Source organism: Microplitis demolitor, chromosome 6 (assembly GCF_026212275.2).
Source record: "Microplitis demolitor isolate Queensland-Clemson2020A chromosome 6, iyMicDemo2.1a, whole genome shotgun sequence".
NCBI classification, from domain to species: domain Eukaryota; kingdom Metazoa; phylum Arthropoda; class Insecta; order Hymenoptera; family Braconidae; genus Microplitis; species Microplitis demolitor.
In genome coordinates, this window is record NC_068550.1 from 7,224,799 (window position 1) to 7,243,074 (window position 18,276).

General features: G+C 31.5%; 2 protein-coding genes across 2 annotated transcripts in view; one reads left to right on the top strand and one right to left on the bottom strand.

Moving 5' to 3' along the window:
• LOC103568794 (diacylglycerol O-acyltransferase 1) overlaps window positions 1–18,276 on the top strand; it is an 84,377-nt gene that overhangs the window by 13,030 nt on the left and 53,071 nt on the right. Inside the window, exons 3-5 of the mRNA XM_014439350.2 lie at window positions 98–192; window positions 5,870–5,922; window positions 7,258–7,366. Of these exons, the coding sequence (XP_014294836.1) occupies window positions 98–192; window positions 5,870–5,922; window positions 7,258–7,366 (257 nt within the window). The remainder of the gene's footprint in view (window positions 1–97; window positions 193–5,869; window positions 5,923–7,257; window positions 7,367–18,276) is intronic.
• LOC103568792 (filaggrin-2) lies at window positions 11,237–15,147 on the bottom strand. Its single transcript, XM_008545762.3, has 2 exons — window positions 15,038–15,147; window positions 11,237–14,312 (listed from the first exon to the last, which is right to left on the bottom strand). Exons 1-2 carry the CDS (start codon window positions 15,064–15,066, stop codon window positions 11,318–11,320), a joined length of 3,024 nt encoding a protein of 1,007 aa, XP_008543984.3. The 5' UTR covers window positions 15,067–15,147; the 3' UTR covers window positions 11,237–11,317.

The window sequence follows — 18,276 nt, forward strand, 5'->3', positions numbered from 1 at the left end:
GACTTACGGTATTTCTCCATGGTCCGTGCAAAGTCAATGGCCTACTTTTCGTAAATTTTTCAGCTATGATACATTATTTCTAATTATTCTGTTACAGATATGGAATAAGAGTGGATCCCCGGGAATGGTTTTTATTTTTGAGCGGTAAACAGGGTGGTGGCGAAGAATATCCGTCACTATTGTTGATTTTTTGTAAGTATTTATTTATGTATTATTTTATTTTAAATAAGAGTGTGATAATTATCTTTACTGTGAAAAAAAAAAACTAAACGCTACGAATGAGCAACCATATATTTATTAATACAAGTAGAGAGATTCATAATTCAAATCACATTATTTGAAATATTTTGATGACTCGTCAATTTTTGAATTCGATTTCAAATCGATTTTGAATTATTTAAAAATTAGCAAATAATTTGAAAACTTAAATACTTTGAATAACTCAGAAACTTTAAAATAATTCGAACTTCAAATCGAAAAGTAATATTCAATCTTATCAGAACACGATTCGTACATTCTGAAAATTCATATATATATATATATATCAGCAATTTTCACTTCTTTCATATTTTTTCCAAATTAATAATTTAATTTCAACCGTTACTATCACAAGTTTCTTGTCTAAATTCCCATATCGTACATTCCACACATTGCATCTATCTCTCTCTTTTTTTTTATAACCCTCTACTATCTCCCCTTATCTCGCTCCATTTATCCAGATCGTACACCAGTACGTTATATCCTGTCAGTTGAAGAAAAACCCAAAGAAATACACATGAAATAAAAAAAAACGTTTCACGTGCTCTTGTGGTGTCATGAAAAAATTCCAATAACATTTATCGTCACATCAGCTAAAGGGTTTTCGTACATTCAACATTAGTCATGTGCACATGAAGAAAATAAATAAATCCTAGTTTTTAAATTTAAATGCTTACTTTTTTAAAGTAAATTTAGTTGTTAACAAAAATAAGTTTTATCGACTTTATTATTAAATTAACAAAATGTAAATAAATTCAATACAATTATTGACAAAAAATAATATCAATAATTCAATTTTTAATATAAAAATATAATAATTTGTTTTCATTATTAAGAGTTTACTAAATAAATATTTTACGATATTTTAGTGCTCAAATTGCTCTGAAATTTAATGCTTAAAGTATTGAAGAATAATAAAAAATAAAAATACGTCATCATTTTATTTGTGAAATATTTCACTGTGAGCTAGTCGCTATTTTCACCGTTTCAATTCACTTGTTTTTTGTTATATATTTACATATATGTATATGTAGATATAAATTTTATTATATATTATAGTGGCATTATATTATTCTATATACTCACATTCACATCCTGTCTCGTTTTTAAAGCCACGAATTTTCCCATTTCTATTGTCGTTCTTTTTGGGCCACGAAATGTCAAATGGACAGGTCATTATCACGTATTTCATTTGTACATTTTATCAAATAAAATGTAAATATAAAATAATAATAATAATAAATGTCATTATTATTATTATTATAATCTGCTTTACGTGAGTCATGAGCATTAATAATAATGTCTGAAAAAATGTCATTAAATTAAATTAGGGGATGTACGAATCCTGAAAATTTTGAATTCCGCAGAGCAAACCAAATGGAATAATTCCGACGAAATATTCGAAGTATTAAAAAAATTCAAATTAAAATGCTAAGTAAACTGAAACCCGTAATAGGATCCGATGATATTTACTTTTGACGTAAGGAGACGGTACCCAATTTACCTAACGCATTTAGGATCATTTTTTTCACCCTAATCTGTTATGTAATAGATCGTATTGAAATATTAACCCCCTTTCTCTGTCCTCTGATCTTCCAGGCCTTTTTTGGGTAAAATAATACAACGTACTGCCGGAAAAACATGTAACTAGTTCTAGAATCTCAACATATATACGGAGAAATTAGTTCCGTTTGGAATGCTATGGTGCCATAGTAGTGCCCCGGACCATGTTGGCCACCTGTCGGAAAATGAAATAAATACATACAAAATTACTGAAACCATTGGAAATATTACTATGGTCACAGCAATTTGTGCATGTGTTTATTTCTGACAGGTGGCTAACATAGTCCGGCAATATTATGACACCATAGCATTCCAAACAAGAATAATTTCTCCGTGTACTTGGCTGAGGGTATCTACACGGAGAGAAAAAGACAGTAACCATTTCCGCGCAGAACAGTAATCCAGCCAATGAGCGTGTTTGGGCGAGAGATTAAATATAGTAAAAGCCTATTTTACTATACTTATAATTATTAAATTGACTGGATTACTGTTCTGCGCAGTAATGGTTACTGTTCTTTTTTCTCCGTGTATTAGGAATGTGTAGAATGAAGCATGTTTTATGATACCAGCATCGAAACTTGAAGTTTCAGTGTCACTACAGTCAGTCGAAGCAAGCTAATTTCAGTTCAATGTTACAAATAAATATTAGCAAACGTGTAAATTGTGAATGCCTTCAGTCAGCAGGCAGAAAAAAACTTGTTTCGCCCCTTGGGAACAAACAAATAATGTTTCTGCTCGCTGACTGAAGGATTCACTATTTAAATTCTGATACTTGTCATTTATTGAATAGTAATTTTATTTACATAAATGACAGTTCTGACTTTTTGATTAAGTTTTATAAAAATTAGAGTGAATAATGAATTGTATTTATAGTTTCTGCTTAATTATAAATTACAAATCAACTTTTCTTGTTTTAATTGCGAGTATCGATACCACGATATTTTTTCGGCCTTTTTGGGCCAAAATAATAGAAATTACTGGCGGGACAAAATGAAATTGGTCTGATAATCTCCACAGACAGATGCTCTGAGCGCTCGTCGTAAGTATTTCAATTGCTCTGATTACAATCTATTGACGACTTTCAATTGGAATCAATAAGTTTCAATCGGAGTTTTTAATCAGAGCCGAGTATACTTAATGTTAAAGGAGTTTAATATCTTATTAGCAAAACTATACTGTAGATAACGCGTTTCAAGATAAGACATTAAAAACATCAATTTAAATTTATAAACCGTGTTTATTCGACTTTTATCATGAATATCGTAATTTTAAAAATATTTTCTACGTGTAGTAAATTAAGATCTGTTTATTTTATTCAAAAAATAATTATCTTTAGACTATCTTAAATTTACATTTATTATTTTTATTTACTCTGGCATTTTACGACAATCATTAATGTAAAATTCTGCGACTCTCTTACTCATTTTTTATTCATCTTTTACTTGTGCTTATAATTATTTTATCATTACATTATAAAGTTATGAATGTATGAAAAACGTCTTTGACGTAGCATGGAAAATTTTAACTACGAAAAATTTACTCTAGAGTATTAAAAAATAAAAAAAAATAAGAAGTTACTTCTTCATTCCTTTATCCAAAGTCTTTTAATTTTTGTGAGTCAGTAGAATGTCGTTGAAGAAGCTCCTGGCAGTTGGGGCGAAAACGTAAAGTCAGTAATATTATCTCTTTGCACTTTCGTGTTATATAAGCTCTTTAGTAAGTACAGTAGTAGGTTCATTAAACAATCTACAAAGTAATTCAAACCTTTGTTAATTGTCTAATTTTACAATTTAATTATTATGTATTTCATCACTTATGTTTCTTTGTTAAGATATATATAGAATAGAAACCTATAAATATATTATGATTTCTGTCGCCATATTGAAATCTAAGTATTGCATTGTTCTCATGATTGAAACACGAAAAAAATAGTTTCGTTGTCGTAACAAAAGACGGAATGACGAAATTTTTTGTTATTGTGACAAAATTAATTAGCTTACGGTAACAAACCGCGTAGTAACAAATGAAATCGTATCGTAATTAAGAAGTGGATTTGTTACCGTAAGTCATTTTATCTTGTAATCATGAAAAGTTTTGTTTTATATTTGTGAATTTGAAAAAAGTATTCTAGATCACTGTAGATCTAAAATTCGGAATAGATCTCAGATGATTGATGATTTCAGCAGATTCTCAGTGATTTCAGACCTATTGTGATCTCACAAGATGCCACTAGATCTTACAAGATTTCACAATAATTCAATGGAGATCTATTTAGATTTATGCAGATCGAAAACCGGCAACCAGTTGGGAAGTGTAGAGACGGGCTGAGGTCGCATAGCGAGGTCTTTACTCTACACCTCTTAACTCATTTAATACTTATAGTATCACAGATACTGCTTTTCGTACTATTTTCGACCTCATTGTACATTGATCGTTTAGTCAGTACATCTATTATAAACATGAAACCTAGTATATTGATCAAGTCTAGTCAGTTCGTTTACTGTAAAGTCTAGTCGTATTCATGGAATCAAATCTGTGTAAATTTGTAATCAAACGAGTTGAGTGTTATATTGAGAATCATCGACGCCAAAGCTATTTTACCAGAAAACCACGTTAAGCTACATCGACAAGGAAAATCAATGGCCACACTGTCATGTAGGAAGCCTGCTACTAGCAAATTTTGCTACGAAATATTTACTGCCAGCAGTAAGTGGCGTATATTTTATGTTCTCGTTATAGTCGCTCTGCATTATATTATATTCCCAAACAGAATTCGATACTACTCTACATATTTAAATTAAATTAGTGAATAATTTGTCTATAAAATCATTAGTTAGATGGGACATGTTATTTTGCAAAATTATGTTTTAAGACATATTTGTTTGATGGCCTTCGAGTTGTTCGTTGAGCATATTAGCACATTGTATGAGTGTTTTCAGGGTTTAAAGCCTGCCTTTTTTCCGCGCAAAGACGACTGTTCACCCCCATTGAATAAACCTCATTGAAAGGGAAAATTATATGTTCCAGGTTTGGTTAACTAAAGCTATGCTTATAATTAACGATTACAAAACCTTTTCATTTCACAATCACTGGTGTCTTTTCCCTTTAGTTCAAAATTATCTTACTAAATATTTCAGGCCACGTGTAATAATTACAGAATGAAAGACCACACGCACAATAATTATAATTATCTAAATTATCCAATCAATCGTTTAATTATTGAATTTATCAATTATTTAGCAACGCGAGCTTATATTAGTTGACACGGGCCAATATTGGTACCACTGTTATACTATACTTTGATCGCCGTAGATCTACTGGAAGAAAAGTAGATCTTATTTTTTGAACAATCAGATCTTCGTAGACCTACTGTAGATCAAAGTGGATCTAAATTGTTTTCCCCAGAATGATATATCTTAATTAGTAGAGTAGGTTTCAAAAATACCATTCGTTTAAAAATTTATAGATGTATGTATGTAGATATAGAGTGAAGTGGAACAAAGTGAGACACCATATCTTAAAAAAAATTTTTTTGCAATACAAATTGCTGTCTCATTTCGCCCATTCTTTCCTATATGAACAGTAAAGTAAATGAACTGGAATGGTTCTCAAATTTGGTGTGGATTAATTATATTGACAACAAGCTGGGACCATAAATAAAAATATATCGATAACAAATAGAATAAATATTATTTTACTCGATAAAATTTTATTTATTAATAAAATATTTCACTTTGCATCCCTTCATAACGTGAATTGGAACCACTACGTAAAACTTTACACTCTATGTTATTTCTTTTTTTATCATACAGTTTCAAATATCTATTTTAATTTTTTTTTTTTCGTTTTACAATTATTCGATTTTATGTTCGCAAATAATATTTTAAAATGAAACCCCAATGGTACGATTGGATAATTGCGGGTTAAAACTGTTTCACAGCATTAGCTCAAATGCGTTCATGTATTTTCCATTATAAATGTCAAATATATATTTTTTATAAATAAACATTTGTACATTATTATTATTATTTTTTTTTTGTTTTTACAGATTCAGTCGTACCTGTCACTCTTTGCTTATTGATTGAAAAAGGCTTATCACTAGTAAGTAAAATTATAAATATAATATATCTTTATTTTTTAAATTTAGTCATATTAATTTCGAGTTAAACTCACGTTGATTTGGTCCAATATTAAAATGACCGTCAAAATTTTGCTCAAAATCTGAAAAACGGTCCCAATATACCATCCTCAAATATTTCCTTTGGTCTCAGCTGATGCACGTAAAAAAATATTAGAGTTAAATTTACTACACTAAACTAGTAGTAATAGAACTACACTTTGTGGTCATCGTATCGACTAATGGAGTAGCATGAATGACACTGTATAAGATCAATCTCTACTGTAGTTCTATCTACTATTCGACTGGGGTGAAAATTTGTAGGCTCAGTAACTACTCAATGTAGTATAGAAAATATCCGGTGGTTTCTTTAACTACACAATTTTATAAGAATTAGTTGGTATTACTATTTTCAGAGTATACAATATCACATAATTTGTACAATCTACTCCGATGTGGAGTAAAATGGCTGACAAACGAAAACAACAGCGCCACCTTCAACTTTTTTACCCCACTGTGTAGTTATACTAGCTCCACAATTTTAGTTATAATTACTACATCTTTAAATGTGTGAATTATAACCTTTAAAATTATGTGTTTGTATTTTATATCAACGAAAATTAAATATTCAATGCAACTATGTTAGTAATACAAGAATTAATTTGTCATAACGATAATTCAAAATGAAAAATAAATATCATGACGTATAGAAAAAAATCTACTTTCAAAATTTTGTGGATCCAACATTTCGAATTAATTATTTACAAATCCATTTTAGTATATTTAAAAACTCATTGTGCGAACAATATGATATAAATTTAAAAATTTTTTAAACTTTTGAAATATCATGAAAAATAGTAAATATCAATTAATATATATTTAATAAATAAATTAAGGATTAAAAATTAGAAACTATGATGTGGAGTAGTACGAACCACAGCTGTCATTTACCAAGGAGTTGTTTTAACCAACGACAGTAATAGATGTTACTACAGTTTGTGTATCACAATAGACTAGAAATCATTACTAAATGTGTAGTGATCTTATATATTACTAGTCAGTGTAGTGTATGTATCCCCGATTGTGGTAAATTCGACTACACCTTTTTTTACGTATGGATCTTGAAATCGTTATTTGAGTTTTCTGAGTTTCAAAATACTCTAATGATATTTTGAAACTTCGATATCTGTAGTTTTGTACCCTACATAAGAGAAGGGGAGGACAAAATAGAAACCCCTTTCTTTGATAACACGATTTACATCATTTGTAACAATTTTCGACGTGTAAATTGATTAACGTATTGTTTTCTCATTTCCCAGGATATAATCACACATGGACCGGGTATTATTTTCCATGTAATAAATTTGCTAGTAATGGTTTTGATGCCAATGGTACTCATTCATGTGAAGGATTCTGGATTTAGTTTGAGTAAGTAGTCTATCTGTTTGTAAGCTTTACTGATTATCATACATACATATATACATGACCTATCATTTCTATCAAACCGTCAAACTCAGTACTTACAGTTGGTATAACATAACAGAGATTATAGAATGAGTAGATTTTGCAGATGATAGTGGATAGTAAACAGTCAGTAATGTACGAATCGCTAAAAGAGAGATAGTTCTATATGTATGTATACATATATATATATATATATATATATAAAGTACTGAATGTTAGGTAACAGACAGTTGAACGGCGGCTATGTAAATGTAAACGGGCATGTGGTTTACCAAAGTCTCCTTGCTCTCGTATTCCGGATATTTCAACGTGTTATGTAGAGAGTTTGAGCTTTTGCGTCTAGAGAGGGTCAATCGTACCGCGTCTATTGTATCAAGAAACTTGTAACTAATTTCCCTAAATTGAACCTCCGACCAACCTTGTAATCCCTTGTTTCTCGTTGCCGCGTATGCGAATAAACTAATCAAGTAAACGGTTAATTTAATAAACCGGTAATTACTTTTTTTTTGTTACTGTGGATATAATTTATCTCGGGTGTAGACTTGGTGAATTATTCGACGGTAAAAAGTGTTAATTGGTGGAATAGGAATTTTAGTTAGAAATTAATTTTTTTTTTAATTAACAGAAGTTTAGTAGAATTTAAATTAATAAAAGCTATTAATCTACTGAAAATTTTTATTTAACATTAATTGAAAAGTTTAGTCGACTTATTTTTTTGGGGTTGATTAGGGAAAATTTTATGCAAATTGTGTTACAAGACAATCCTAATAGCTTAATTTCAATATAATCTAGTGAAAATTGTTTTCTTTTTTTTTAACTTCCCGCTAAGAAAATTATTAATTTTAAAAAATTCGGGAAGTTATTGGTTTCACCCCGATTTTCGAATATCGAGTTTTCATCAGATGTCGACGTTTTGAGGTCCCAGGAAGCTATTCTGACTATTTTCAGAAGGATGTCCGAGTGTGTGTGTGTGTGTGCGTGTGTGTATGGATGTAAACTTTTAATATCTTTTTAATGAACTGACCGATTAACATATTTGAGGTGGTTATCGAAAGAGTTTGTTGGCCGTCAACTTTTCTGAAAATTTCAAATCGATCGATCAAATAGACTCTAAGATATGGAAGAAAAAAAAATTTTTTTTTTTTTTTTTTCAGTTTTTTTCAAATTTTTCAGAAATGGTTCGATCGATCAATTCCAAAATCTAATCAGCACAAGAATGAATAAAACGCGTCGACTGCTGCCTCAACCATCTCAATCGGTGTATTCGTTCGAGAGAAATCGATCGAGAAAGAAATGGTGTAAAACGGTTTTCTTCGATTATCTTTGGAGCGAGTCATCCGATCAATCCCAAAATTTGATCAGCTCTAGAACTCAATAAAACGCGACGATTGCCGCCTAAATTGTCTCAATCGGTTTATTCGTTCGTAAGATATCGTGGGAGAAAGAAATGCTAAAAAACGGTTTTTTTCTAAAACAATAGCATACGACAGTATTTTCGAGCTCGAAGAGCTCGAAAATATAGTTACGAAAATGTTTTCGAGCTCAAGAAGCTCGAAAACTGCGGGAAGTTTTGGGGCTGGCCCGCAGGGTCAGTCGATAGACCGATTTTTTTTTTTTTTCAATTGAGAACGGTTTTCTGACGAATTTCACTTGACTGTTTTTTTCCTGCTATAATTTGTCAATTTTTATTGCGCCAATAAGAAAAAGTTTAAATGTTGCACAAAAAAACTTCAAACTTTTTTTGGTATTTTAAACTTTTTTATGTACAGCTATACATTTTATACAATATATGTCATTCGCGTTTACATGCAAATGCAATTACTTGACGTATCCCGAGGTAGTATAGTTGGACACGTCACATCTGCTTGATACACGTCGGTACGAATGATAGAGTGATGCGTACTCATATATATATATGTATATATTTGTATATATATATACGTATGTATGTTTGAATTTAACTATTAAAAAACACTCTAGAATTGTCATGCTGTTTCAGTAAATCTAACTCTTAAATGATTTTATATTTTTGTTAAAATTTGAATACAAAAAATTCGAGTATTTATTTTTATCACTAACAAACTAACTAGCCGAATAATAATATAGAATAAGTAAAAAAAAAAAAAAAAATTTATCAATACCTCGCAGAGAAGAAAAAAAAATAAACGTTTGATGCACACAAATCAATATAAACTTTTATGTATAAAAGTTGAAAAGTCTTGTTTCATATATATATCTATAGAAAATTATATAAGTGCATCCTCAAAACTAGTAGAACCCAAGTCGACCTTTCAACATGTACCAAACGACTCATGTATGCTCGCATGCACTTAGAAACACCCTTACTTACTTAGTCTTCAAGACTCCTCTTCTTACCTCTGTACGAAACTGAAATAAAGTCTCTTTTACAGAAGGTATTTCTTTTTTCTTCAATACTTATATAAATATATATATGTATCAAAGTAACTAGAAAAAGAAGGAAGTAAGGGAAAATATGTCAAAGATTTTTTGATGTATAGATGTTGAAATGTATTATTATGAAACGAGAAGTCTTAAATTTTTTTTCTACACTTTGAGTTCAAAAGAAAAAAAGTTAAGATGACGACGTTGGCAACAAAACATTAAAAATTTCGTTTTACTTAAAAAGATGTTAACAATTCGGACAAAGAAAAATCATGTCGTAATTATTGATTATTACAAAATTATAGCAAGTTTATTTAAAATTGCGCTACAAAAATAGTTTCGCATTATGATATTTTTCGGTGCTTTAATGCAAAAAACTATCAGCAAAACTACAGGTTAACAAAAAACATGTAAGTTAACCAGTTGGTAAATCGACGAGTTGTGAATGGAAGTTATTCTAAAGATATTCAGAGAATAGCCATTCAATACTCACTGGTCATACATTGGAAACCTACTGAATAACTTCTTAATCCTGCGGAATACTCACAGATAACTGACGTCTAACTAACCTCACGTGGTTAAGGTTTATAAGCATGAATATATCATTTAACTTGTAAACTTTAGGTGAACCCTAAAACCTGAAACGATAGGATCTATCTCTAATTACCATAGAATTTGATGTTTTAAGTCACTGATGTAGAACAGTTGCTATTCCTGCGGAAAATGAAAATAAAATGCATGAATCAGAAAATCTGGCAAAACTTAAGGAAACAAATTTTTTTTATCAAATTTTGGGGTCGGCCCTCATTGTGGTCCGTTCCCTAGGTAATATTCTGTAAATTTTTATGCAAAGATGGGATAATTGTGAAGTATAATCTGTTATTCCGAGTGGATATGAAAACAGCTTGAATGCAATATTCACAAATAATCTGAATGTGATTTTTTTTTTTTTTTTGCATTGTCGTAACAAAAGTTTTGATAGAAATAATACAGTTTAATGAATGTTGAATACTTATAGAGTAGCAATATTACTAAGAACTCATTTTGGACACTACAGCTTCCCGAAATTGAATAGCCTCCAGGTATTTCTGGTACAGTAATAGCAGCAGTACCAAGTAGTAGCAGCATGAGAATTCAAAGCTGTTATCAAGTTTGCGGAATGTAGAGTCCGCAAAAACAGAAACTTCTCTGTGGTGAATCTCGAATCACATGAATTACTTTGCCAAAATTCATCTTTCATGTTTATGCTTTTTGAATCTCATGGTAAATTACAAATTTAAATAGAGTTTGTTGAGTTTAATTTACAAAATTATTTATATTTTCTGTGCCCAGATAATATTTTACAATTATATTTATGGATAAAATTATTAAAATATATAAATTCAAATGATTAAAATGAAAAAAAAACTGGAAGGATAAATATTGAAACAGTTTGATGATGAGAGAATATCTTTAATTTTTTAGTAAATTGTCTAATTGACACAAATCTATTTCTAACTCATTCATGAATTATCAATGATGAGAACTCGATACGTGATTATCGACTTCGTGGTTCAATGATATTTCACTTTTAATTGTAATACCATTTTTTAATAATTGAGCTGCAGTTTGAGCTCTAGTTTTTCCTGTCTTTGCTGCAGATTCAGCAGCGTCTCGAAGTTTTCCAGCAACACGAGAAACAAGCTTAAAGGGTTTGTGAAGTATACCCTCAGAGTTTGAGTTTAGATTATTTTTCAGCTCTACTTTATCTTCGAAATGGTGTTTGTCAGCAATACTTTTGCTAACGCCGATGTTCACACTCATGGAACCTCTGTATAGCGATTGGCTCGACAACTCTGATATTCCAGGATTGAGTAGGCTTGTCTGATACGCATTATTAGCTGCAACTGATGATTTGTGATCATAATTTGTCCCATACTGATGTTGACCGTTTTTATTCAATTCAATCGTCAGTTGTTGAGGACTGCTATAGCTGGAGTGCTCCGTTGATTTCGATCTATGAGCTTGGAATCTATGACCACTAAATCCAGTTGCTTCCTGATTATAATTAACTGTCGATTCTCCTTGATGTAGCTCTGAATTTACTCCGACATTCGTTCCAGTGGTACCTCCGTATAGCGATTGGCTCGATAACACTGATATTCCTGGATTGAGTAGGCTTGTCTGATACGCATTATTAGCTGCAACTGATGATTTGTGATCATAATTTGTCCCATACTGATGTTGACCGTTTTTATTCAATTCAATCGTCAGTTGTTGAGGACTGCTATAGCTGGAGTGCTCCGTTGATTTCGATCTATGAGCTTGGAATCTATGACCACTAAATCCAGTTGCTTCCTGATTATAATTAACTGTCGATTCTCCTTGATGTAGCTCTGAATTTACTCCGACATTCGTTCCAGTGGTACCTCCGTATAGCGATTGGCTCGATAACACTGATATTCCTGGATTGAGTAGGCTTGTCTGATACGCATTATTAGCTGCAACTGATGATTTGTGATCATAATTTGTCCCATACTGATGTTGACCGTTTTTATTCAATTCAATCGTCAGTTGTTGAGGACTGCTATAGCTGGAGTGCTCCGTTGATTTCGATCCATGAGCTTGGAATCTATGACCACTAAATCCAGTTGCTTCCTGATTATAATTAACTGTCGATTCTCCTTGATGTAGCTCTGAATTTACTCCGACATTCGTTCCAGTGGTACCTCCGTATAGCGATTGGCTCGATAACACTGATATTCCTGGATTGAGTAGGCTTGTCTGATACGCATTATTAGCTGCAACTGATGATTTGTGATCATAATTTGTCCCATACTGATGTTGACCGTTTTTATTCAATTCAATCGTCAGTTGTTGAGGACTGCTATAGCTGGAGTGCTCCGTTGATTTCGATCCATGAGCTTGGAATCTATGACCACTAAATCCAGTTGCTTCCTGATTATAATTAACTGTCGATTCTCCTTGATGTAGCTCTGAATTTACTCCGACATTCGTTCCAGTGGTACCTCCGTATAGCGATTGGCTCGATATCACTGATATTCCTGGATTGAGTAGGCTTGTCTGATACGCATTATTAGCTGTAACTGATGATTTGTGATCATAATTTGTCCCATACTGATGTTGACCGTTTTTATTCAATTCAATCGTCAGTTGTTGAGGACTGCTATAGCTGGAGTGCTCCGTTGATTTCGATCCATGAGCTTGGAATCTATGACCACTAAATCCAGTTGCTTCCTGATTATAATTAACTGTCGATTCTCCTTGATGTAGCTCTGAATTTACTCCGACATTCGTTCCAGTGGTACCTCCGTATAGCGATTGGCTCGATATCACTGATATTCCTGGATTGAGTAGGCTTGTCTGATACGCATTATTAAATGTAACTGATGATTTGTGATCATAATTTGTCCCATACTGATGTTGACCGTTTTTATTCAATTCAATCGTCAGTTGAGGACTGCCATAGCTGAAGTGCTCCGTTGATTTTGATCCATGGGCTTGAAATCCATGACCACTAAATCCAGTTGCTTCCTGATTATAATTAACTGTCGATTCTCCTTGATGTAGCTCTGAATTTACTCCGACATTCGTTCCAGTGGTACCTCCGTATAGCGATTGGCTCGATATCACTGATATTCCTGGATTGAGTAGGCTTGTCTGATACGCATTATTAGCTGTAACTGATGATTTGTGATCATAATTTGTCCCATACTGATGTTGACCGTTTTTATTCAATTCAATCGTCAGTTGAGGACTGCCATAGCTGAAGTGCTCCGTTGATTTCGATCCATGGGCTTGAAATCCATGACCACTAAATCCAGTTGTTTCCTGATTATAATTAACTGTCGATTCTCCTTGATGTAGCTCTGAATTTACTCCGACATTCGTTCCAGTGGTACCTCCGTATAGCGATTGGCTCGATAACACTGATATTCCTGGATTGAGTAGGCTTGTCTGATACGCATTATTAGCTGTAACTGATGATTTGTGATCATAATTTGTTCCATACTGATGTTGACCGTTTTTATATAGTTGAATATTTATTTCTCCGCTCGATCCTTTTAATCCGGTTGCAACTTCAACGCCATGGTTTGTACTCATAGACCCATGTAATTCATGAGATTTCATGACATTTTTTTCGACCTTGTAATCAACTGTTACTTTACTTTTTTTTGAAACGATACTACCCAACTTTTCAGCTGCAGACACTATCGCTTCTTTTCCCGTTTGTATTGCTGTACTCGACAAACCTCCGACTTTTTTACTTACATCAACTCCGTACTTAAATGTGTTACTTAGTGTTCCTACTGGATCGATATTGATACTATATTTAAGACTTTTCTGGGATTTTACACCAATTTCATGATTATTGCTTTCATCAGCCTCAACATCATATCCAACATGATTTTCATCATTGTCCGTGATAACAGTATGTTTATAATGCAATTTATTCTTAAGGCCTTGTAGTATATGTCCATGAAGCATTGTCCATGATGCAATAAATCTGAAATTAATCAATTTCCATTATTTTTTTACTTCTCGTCATGAAAATCAACGATTGTCGAAAATTTCGGGAAGTTATTGTTTTTATTCTGACTTTCGAAAATCAAGTTTTCATTAGATGTCGAGGTTTGAGGTTCTCTAGAACTCAATAAAACGCGTTGACTGCCACATGAAAACTGAAACTAGTTGATTTATTCGAAAGATATCATTGGTGAAAAAAATGGTAAAAAACGGCCTTTGTTGAAGATTTCCGATAACAATGAACCAATCGATTTCAAAATTGCATTGGATCTAGAACTTAATGAACCGCATCGGTTTTAAGAAAAACGCGATGTATTAAAGAGTATTTTTGAGCTCGAAAATGTATTCACAATAAGGTTTTTTAGCTCCTTGAGCTTGAAAAATCGGGGTTTTGGGGCTGGCCGCAGCGTCAACCGCTTTCTAGATTTTTTTGTGGCAATGGATAAAACAAAACGATTTCCGATAAAAAGTCTGAAATCGTGTTCCATTCCATGTCATATATTATATTTCTCATAAATACCCGCATTGGAATTTCGAGTTTCATCGTTCCGAGCCAGTCGGAATAAGACTATTTGAGATCAATAGCGTGTCTACAAATTCAACTCTTTTAATTAATGAATAGCTGTTTAAACTCATAGATTCAATGTAGGTCTTATAGAAGTATATATTTGTATATATGTATATTTTTTTTATTGTTATACTCACAAAATAATCCGAAATTCGATAAATTTCATTTTTTTTTCCTAGTCTCGGTTAAAAATTTTCGGTGTGGAAATATTTTTCTATCACTGCGTAACGTTTAACATTGATAACTTAATATTATTGCATACTTACTTTATAGTCTGCTTCAATTTCGGGATATCAGTAGTGCTTTCTTAGATTTTCATGTGAAGACTATTAAAAAAAAACCATTAATCATTAGTAATGCCTTGCAAAATTATTGCTTTTGGTGATTATTTTTCACGTTTTTGCTAATATTTCATTAGATTTTCATGCCTTAACTATAAAATTGAATGAGTCATCTTATGACATAAAAATACTCTATTTCTGCAAATGATCTCGATAATATTCAACTGCAGTTATAGCTTCCTGATATAAATGTAGAAAAAAAACATGAAAACGTAAAAGAATTTTTTTTTTAACCATAGTGATAAGGGACACATGAGGATGATCACTATAGACCATGTTTTTATGAATAGTGACCCATAAATTTTTTGTTCTTTTCCGTGTAAAAAAAAGATAGTTTTGAAAATTTTAGAAAAATGTTAATAACTGTAAACTTCCAAATTTGAGATGCTTCTAAACTTTGAATCGATGATTTTTGGAACTTTAAAAACATACATGAGTAAAAATAATTTTCGACTAAGTACTTTTGAAAAACATTTTTTTGACTTTTATAAGCAAAAATATATTTTGTGATTCAGATTTTTTATATTGGTTCTTATGTCCACTAGTTGAAGAAATTCCAAACAGTCCTGAGAAAAAAAATGTTTTTTTTTTTTTTTTTTACTACAGCAACGGGCTGACGACAACATGTATATATTCTACTGAAAAGTATCCGGTAAAATTATATAGAACTTCATTTTTTGAATTTGTAAACAATTGAATTTAATTATGAACTTCGGAGCTTAAATATTTTTATTTAAAACCTTTAAAATAGAAACATGAATTTTTAATTGTGTAAAAATAATAATTATAGAGTGAGATAAATAGAAACCAGTGTAAAAAAAAAAGAAAACGATTCCGAGACAGACTAAGAAGTAAAAAAAAAGAAAAAATTGAAACATAAAAAAATAAACGACACTTTTACTCCTAACTGCGACTTCAAACGAGAATGGACTCGACGTACCATGAAAATTGCTAACGGAGAAGGGTGTAGATGTGCTTGAGACTTAACTAGAAGTGCATGCTGTGTTCTATTGGGTGGTGCCGTTGAGGTTATATGTTCTCATGAAACTCTAGATTACCAGCAAGTACCTCGTACTCGTTTTCAATATAAACCATATAATTTCAACGGCATTTTTATTTTTAATCCGAAGTGTAGAGCTGAGATTAAACATACTTAGAATTAACCTAAGGATTAACTTTATTCAAATTTTCATACATTCTTAAATTTTAATAACTTAAAATCCAACTCTGAATTTAATAGAATATAATAATTAATGACATTTGAATTGATTAATGCATTAGTTACAATAAATAGTATATTACACTACAAAGGCAGAAAGTTTGAAATTCTCGCACTGCGCATCCTGATGCCTGAGGCAAAGCAGAGGACATCACTTGCGCAGTCCATGGCTTTTAAACTTCTGCCCGTGTCATGTATGCTACTTTTCACCATACCTGCGTCGAAAGTTTGAATTACTGCCTTATTTAGAGGGAAGAAAGTCGTTCTCTTCTTTTATATGAAAACGTATGATAAAAAATACTACATGCGCCATTCTTTTCGCAAACGGCAGCAAAAATTTAAACTTTAGTTGCAGACTTGATGAAAAATAGTCTACACGCTACGTAGGAAGGTAGGATTCGCCTTCGGCTCGGGTAGGAAATTTCACACATGAGTTAGATGCCCTATTTTCCTCCCTAGTTGTGTAATATACTATATTATTAAATAATCAAGGATAAAATGCGATTTCACGTATCGGTGCGCATGAAAAAAAATTGCTACGGCTATTACAGATGGCGTGCGCGTAGTTTTACCTACTCACGAATCTTGGACTTTCTTCCTCGAAATTAATGCCGCAGATACGTACTTTCGATCGAGGTGTTAAGAAAAATGAAATATAATAGAATCTAAATTAGTTTCATCTATTAACGTTTATAAAGATCATATAATATATATCTTTAGTCGTAATTTAACATAAATTGAATTGTCAAACTTATGATAAATTGCCGTACTAAATTGATTTATAATTCAAGAACTTGTCATGTCACTTGATAACGAATTTATGTTATATTTATCTTGAAATATATGATGTATATATATATATATATATATATACATATTATTTTAACACGTATTTTGAGAAGTTACGAGCGTGATATATGTATATATATTTAATAAGTTTCAGTTTAATTAGTAATGTAAATCGGCCTAAGCAGTTAATTATTATGGAGATGTATGATGAGGTAGCGGAAATTGTCTACGGAAGCTGAAGCAACTTAGATATGGTTAAATTATTATTGTATATAGTTAATATATGCCTTAAAGTTTTATCTTTCATCTGTTCATAAATATTCATTTTTTTTTTTCAAGTCAAATTAGAGTTAATTAAATAAGATCATATCAAATAAATATGATTAACAAATGAATAGCTCACGGATCCTGTCTTGATTTCTGAGTGAGTTCCTATTTATGATTTTGACGTCTCATCAACATCTTAAAGAAGACTTTAAGAAGTTCTCAAGATGTCGAATGCGGCACATAGCGAACTCGATAAGACTTCTTTAAAAAGAGTTCTTTTTTCTGACTTCGCTAATAAGACTTCAATGTGAATTTACCATGACGTCTTTAAGGAGCTCCTAATTTTGACTTCATAAAGAAGTTTAAAAATGAATACATTTAGACGTCACAAAACTGACGTCTTATTTATGGAGTTTTCAAGAACTCAAAATTTAAAGCTCTTAAAAACGACACTTTTTAGAAGTCACTATAAGACTTTTTGAGGACACCTTCAAAAAGACATCGAAAAGCTGTCATTTCGACTTGAATGCTGTCTGGGTATACTTTTATGATACTATAGACTATTAAATTAACATGTGAGTATTCTTAAATAAGGTATATGACTTGTGATAATACGTCATTTGAAAATACATTGGATAATCATTTTGACAATTCTATTCTCTCCGTGTTGTCCAAAACAGTACTCATTACTGTGAGAAAAGTAGCTAATTGTCATCATCAGAGTAATCCTTATAATTCTATATGAGATATCGTTGTTCCC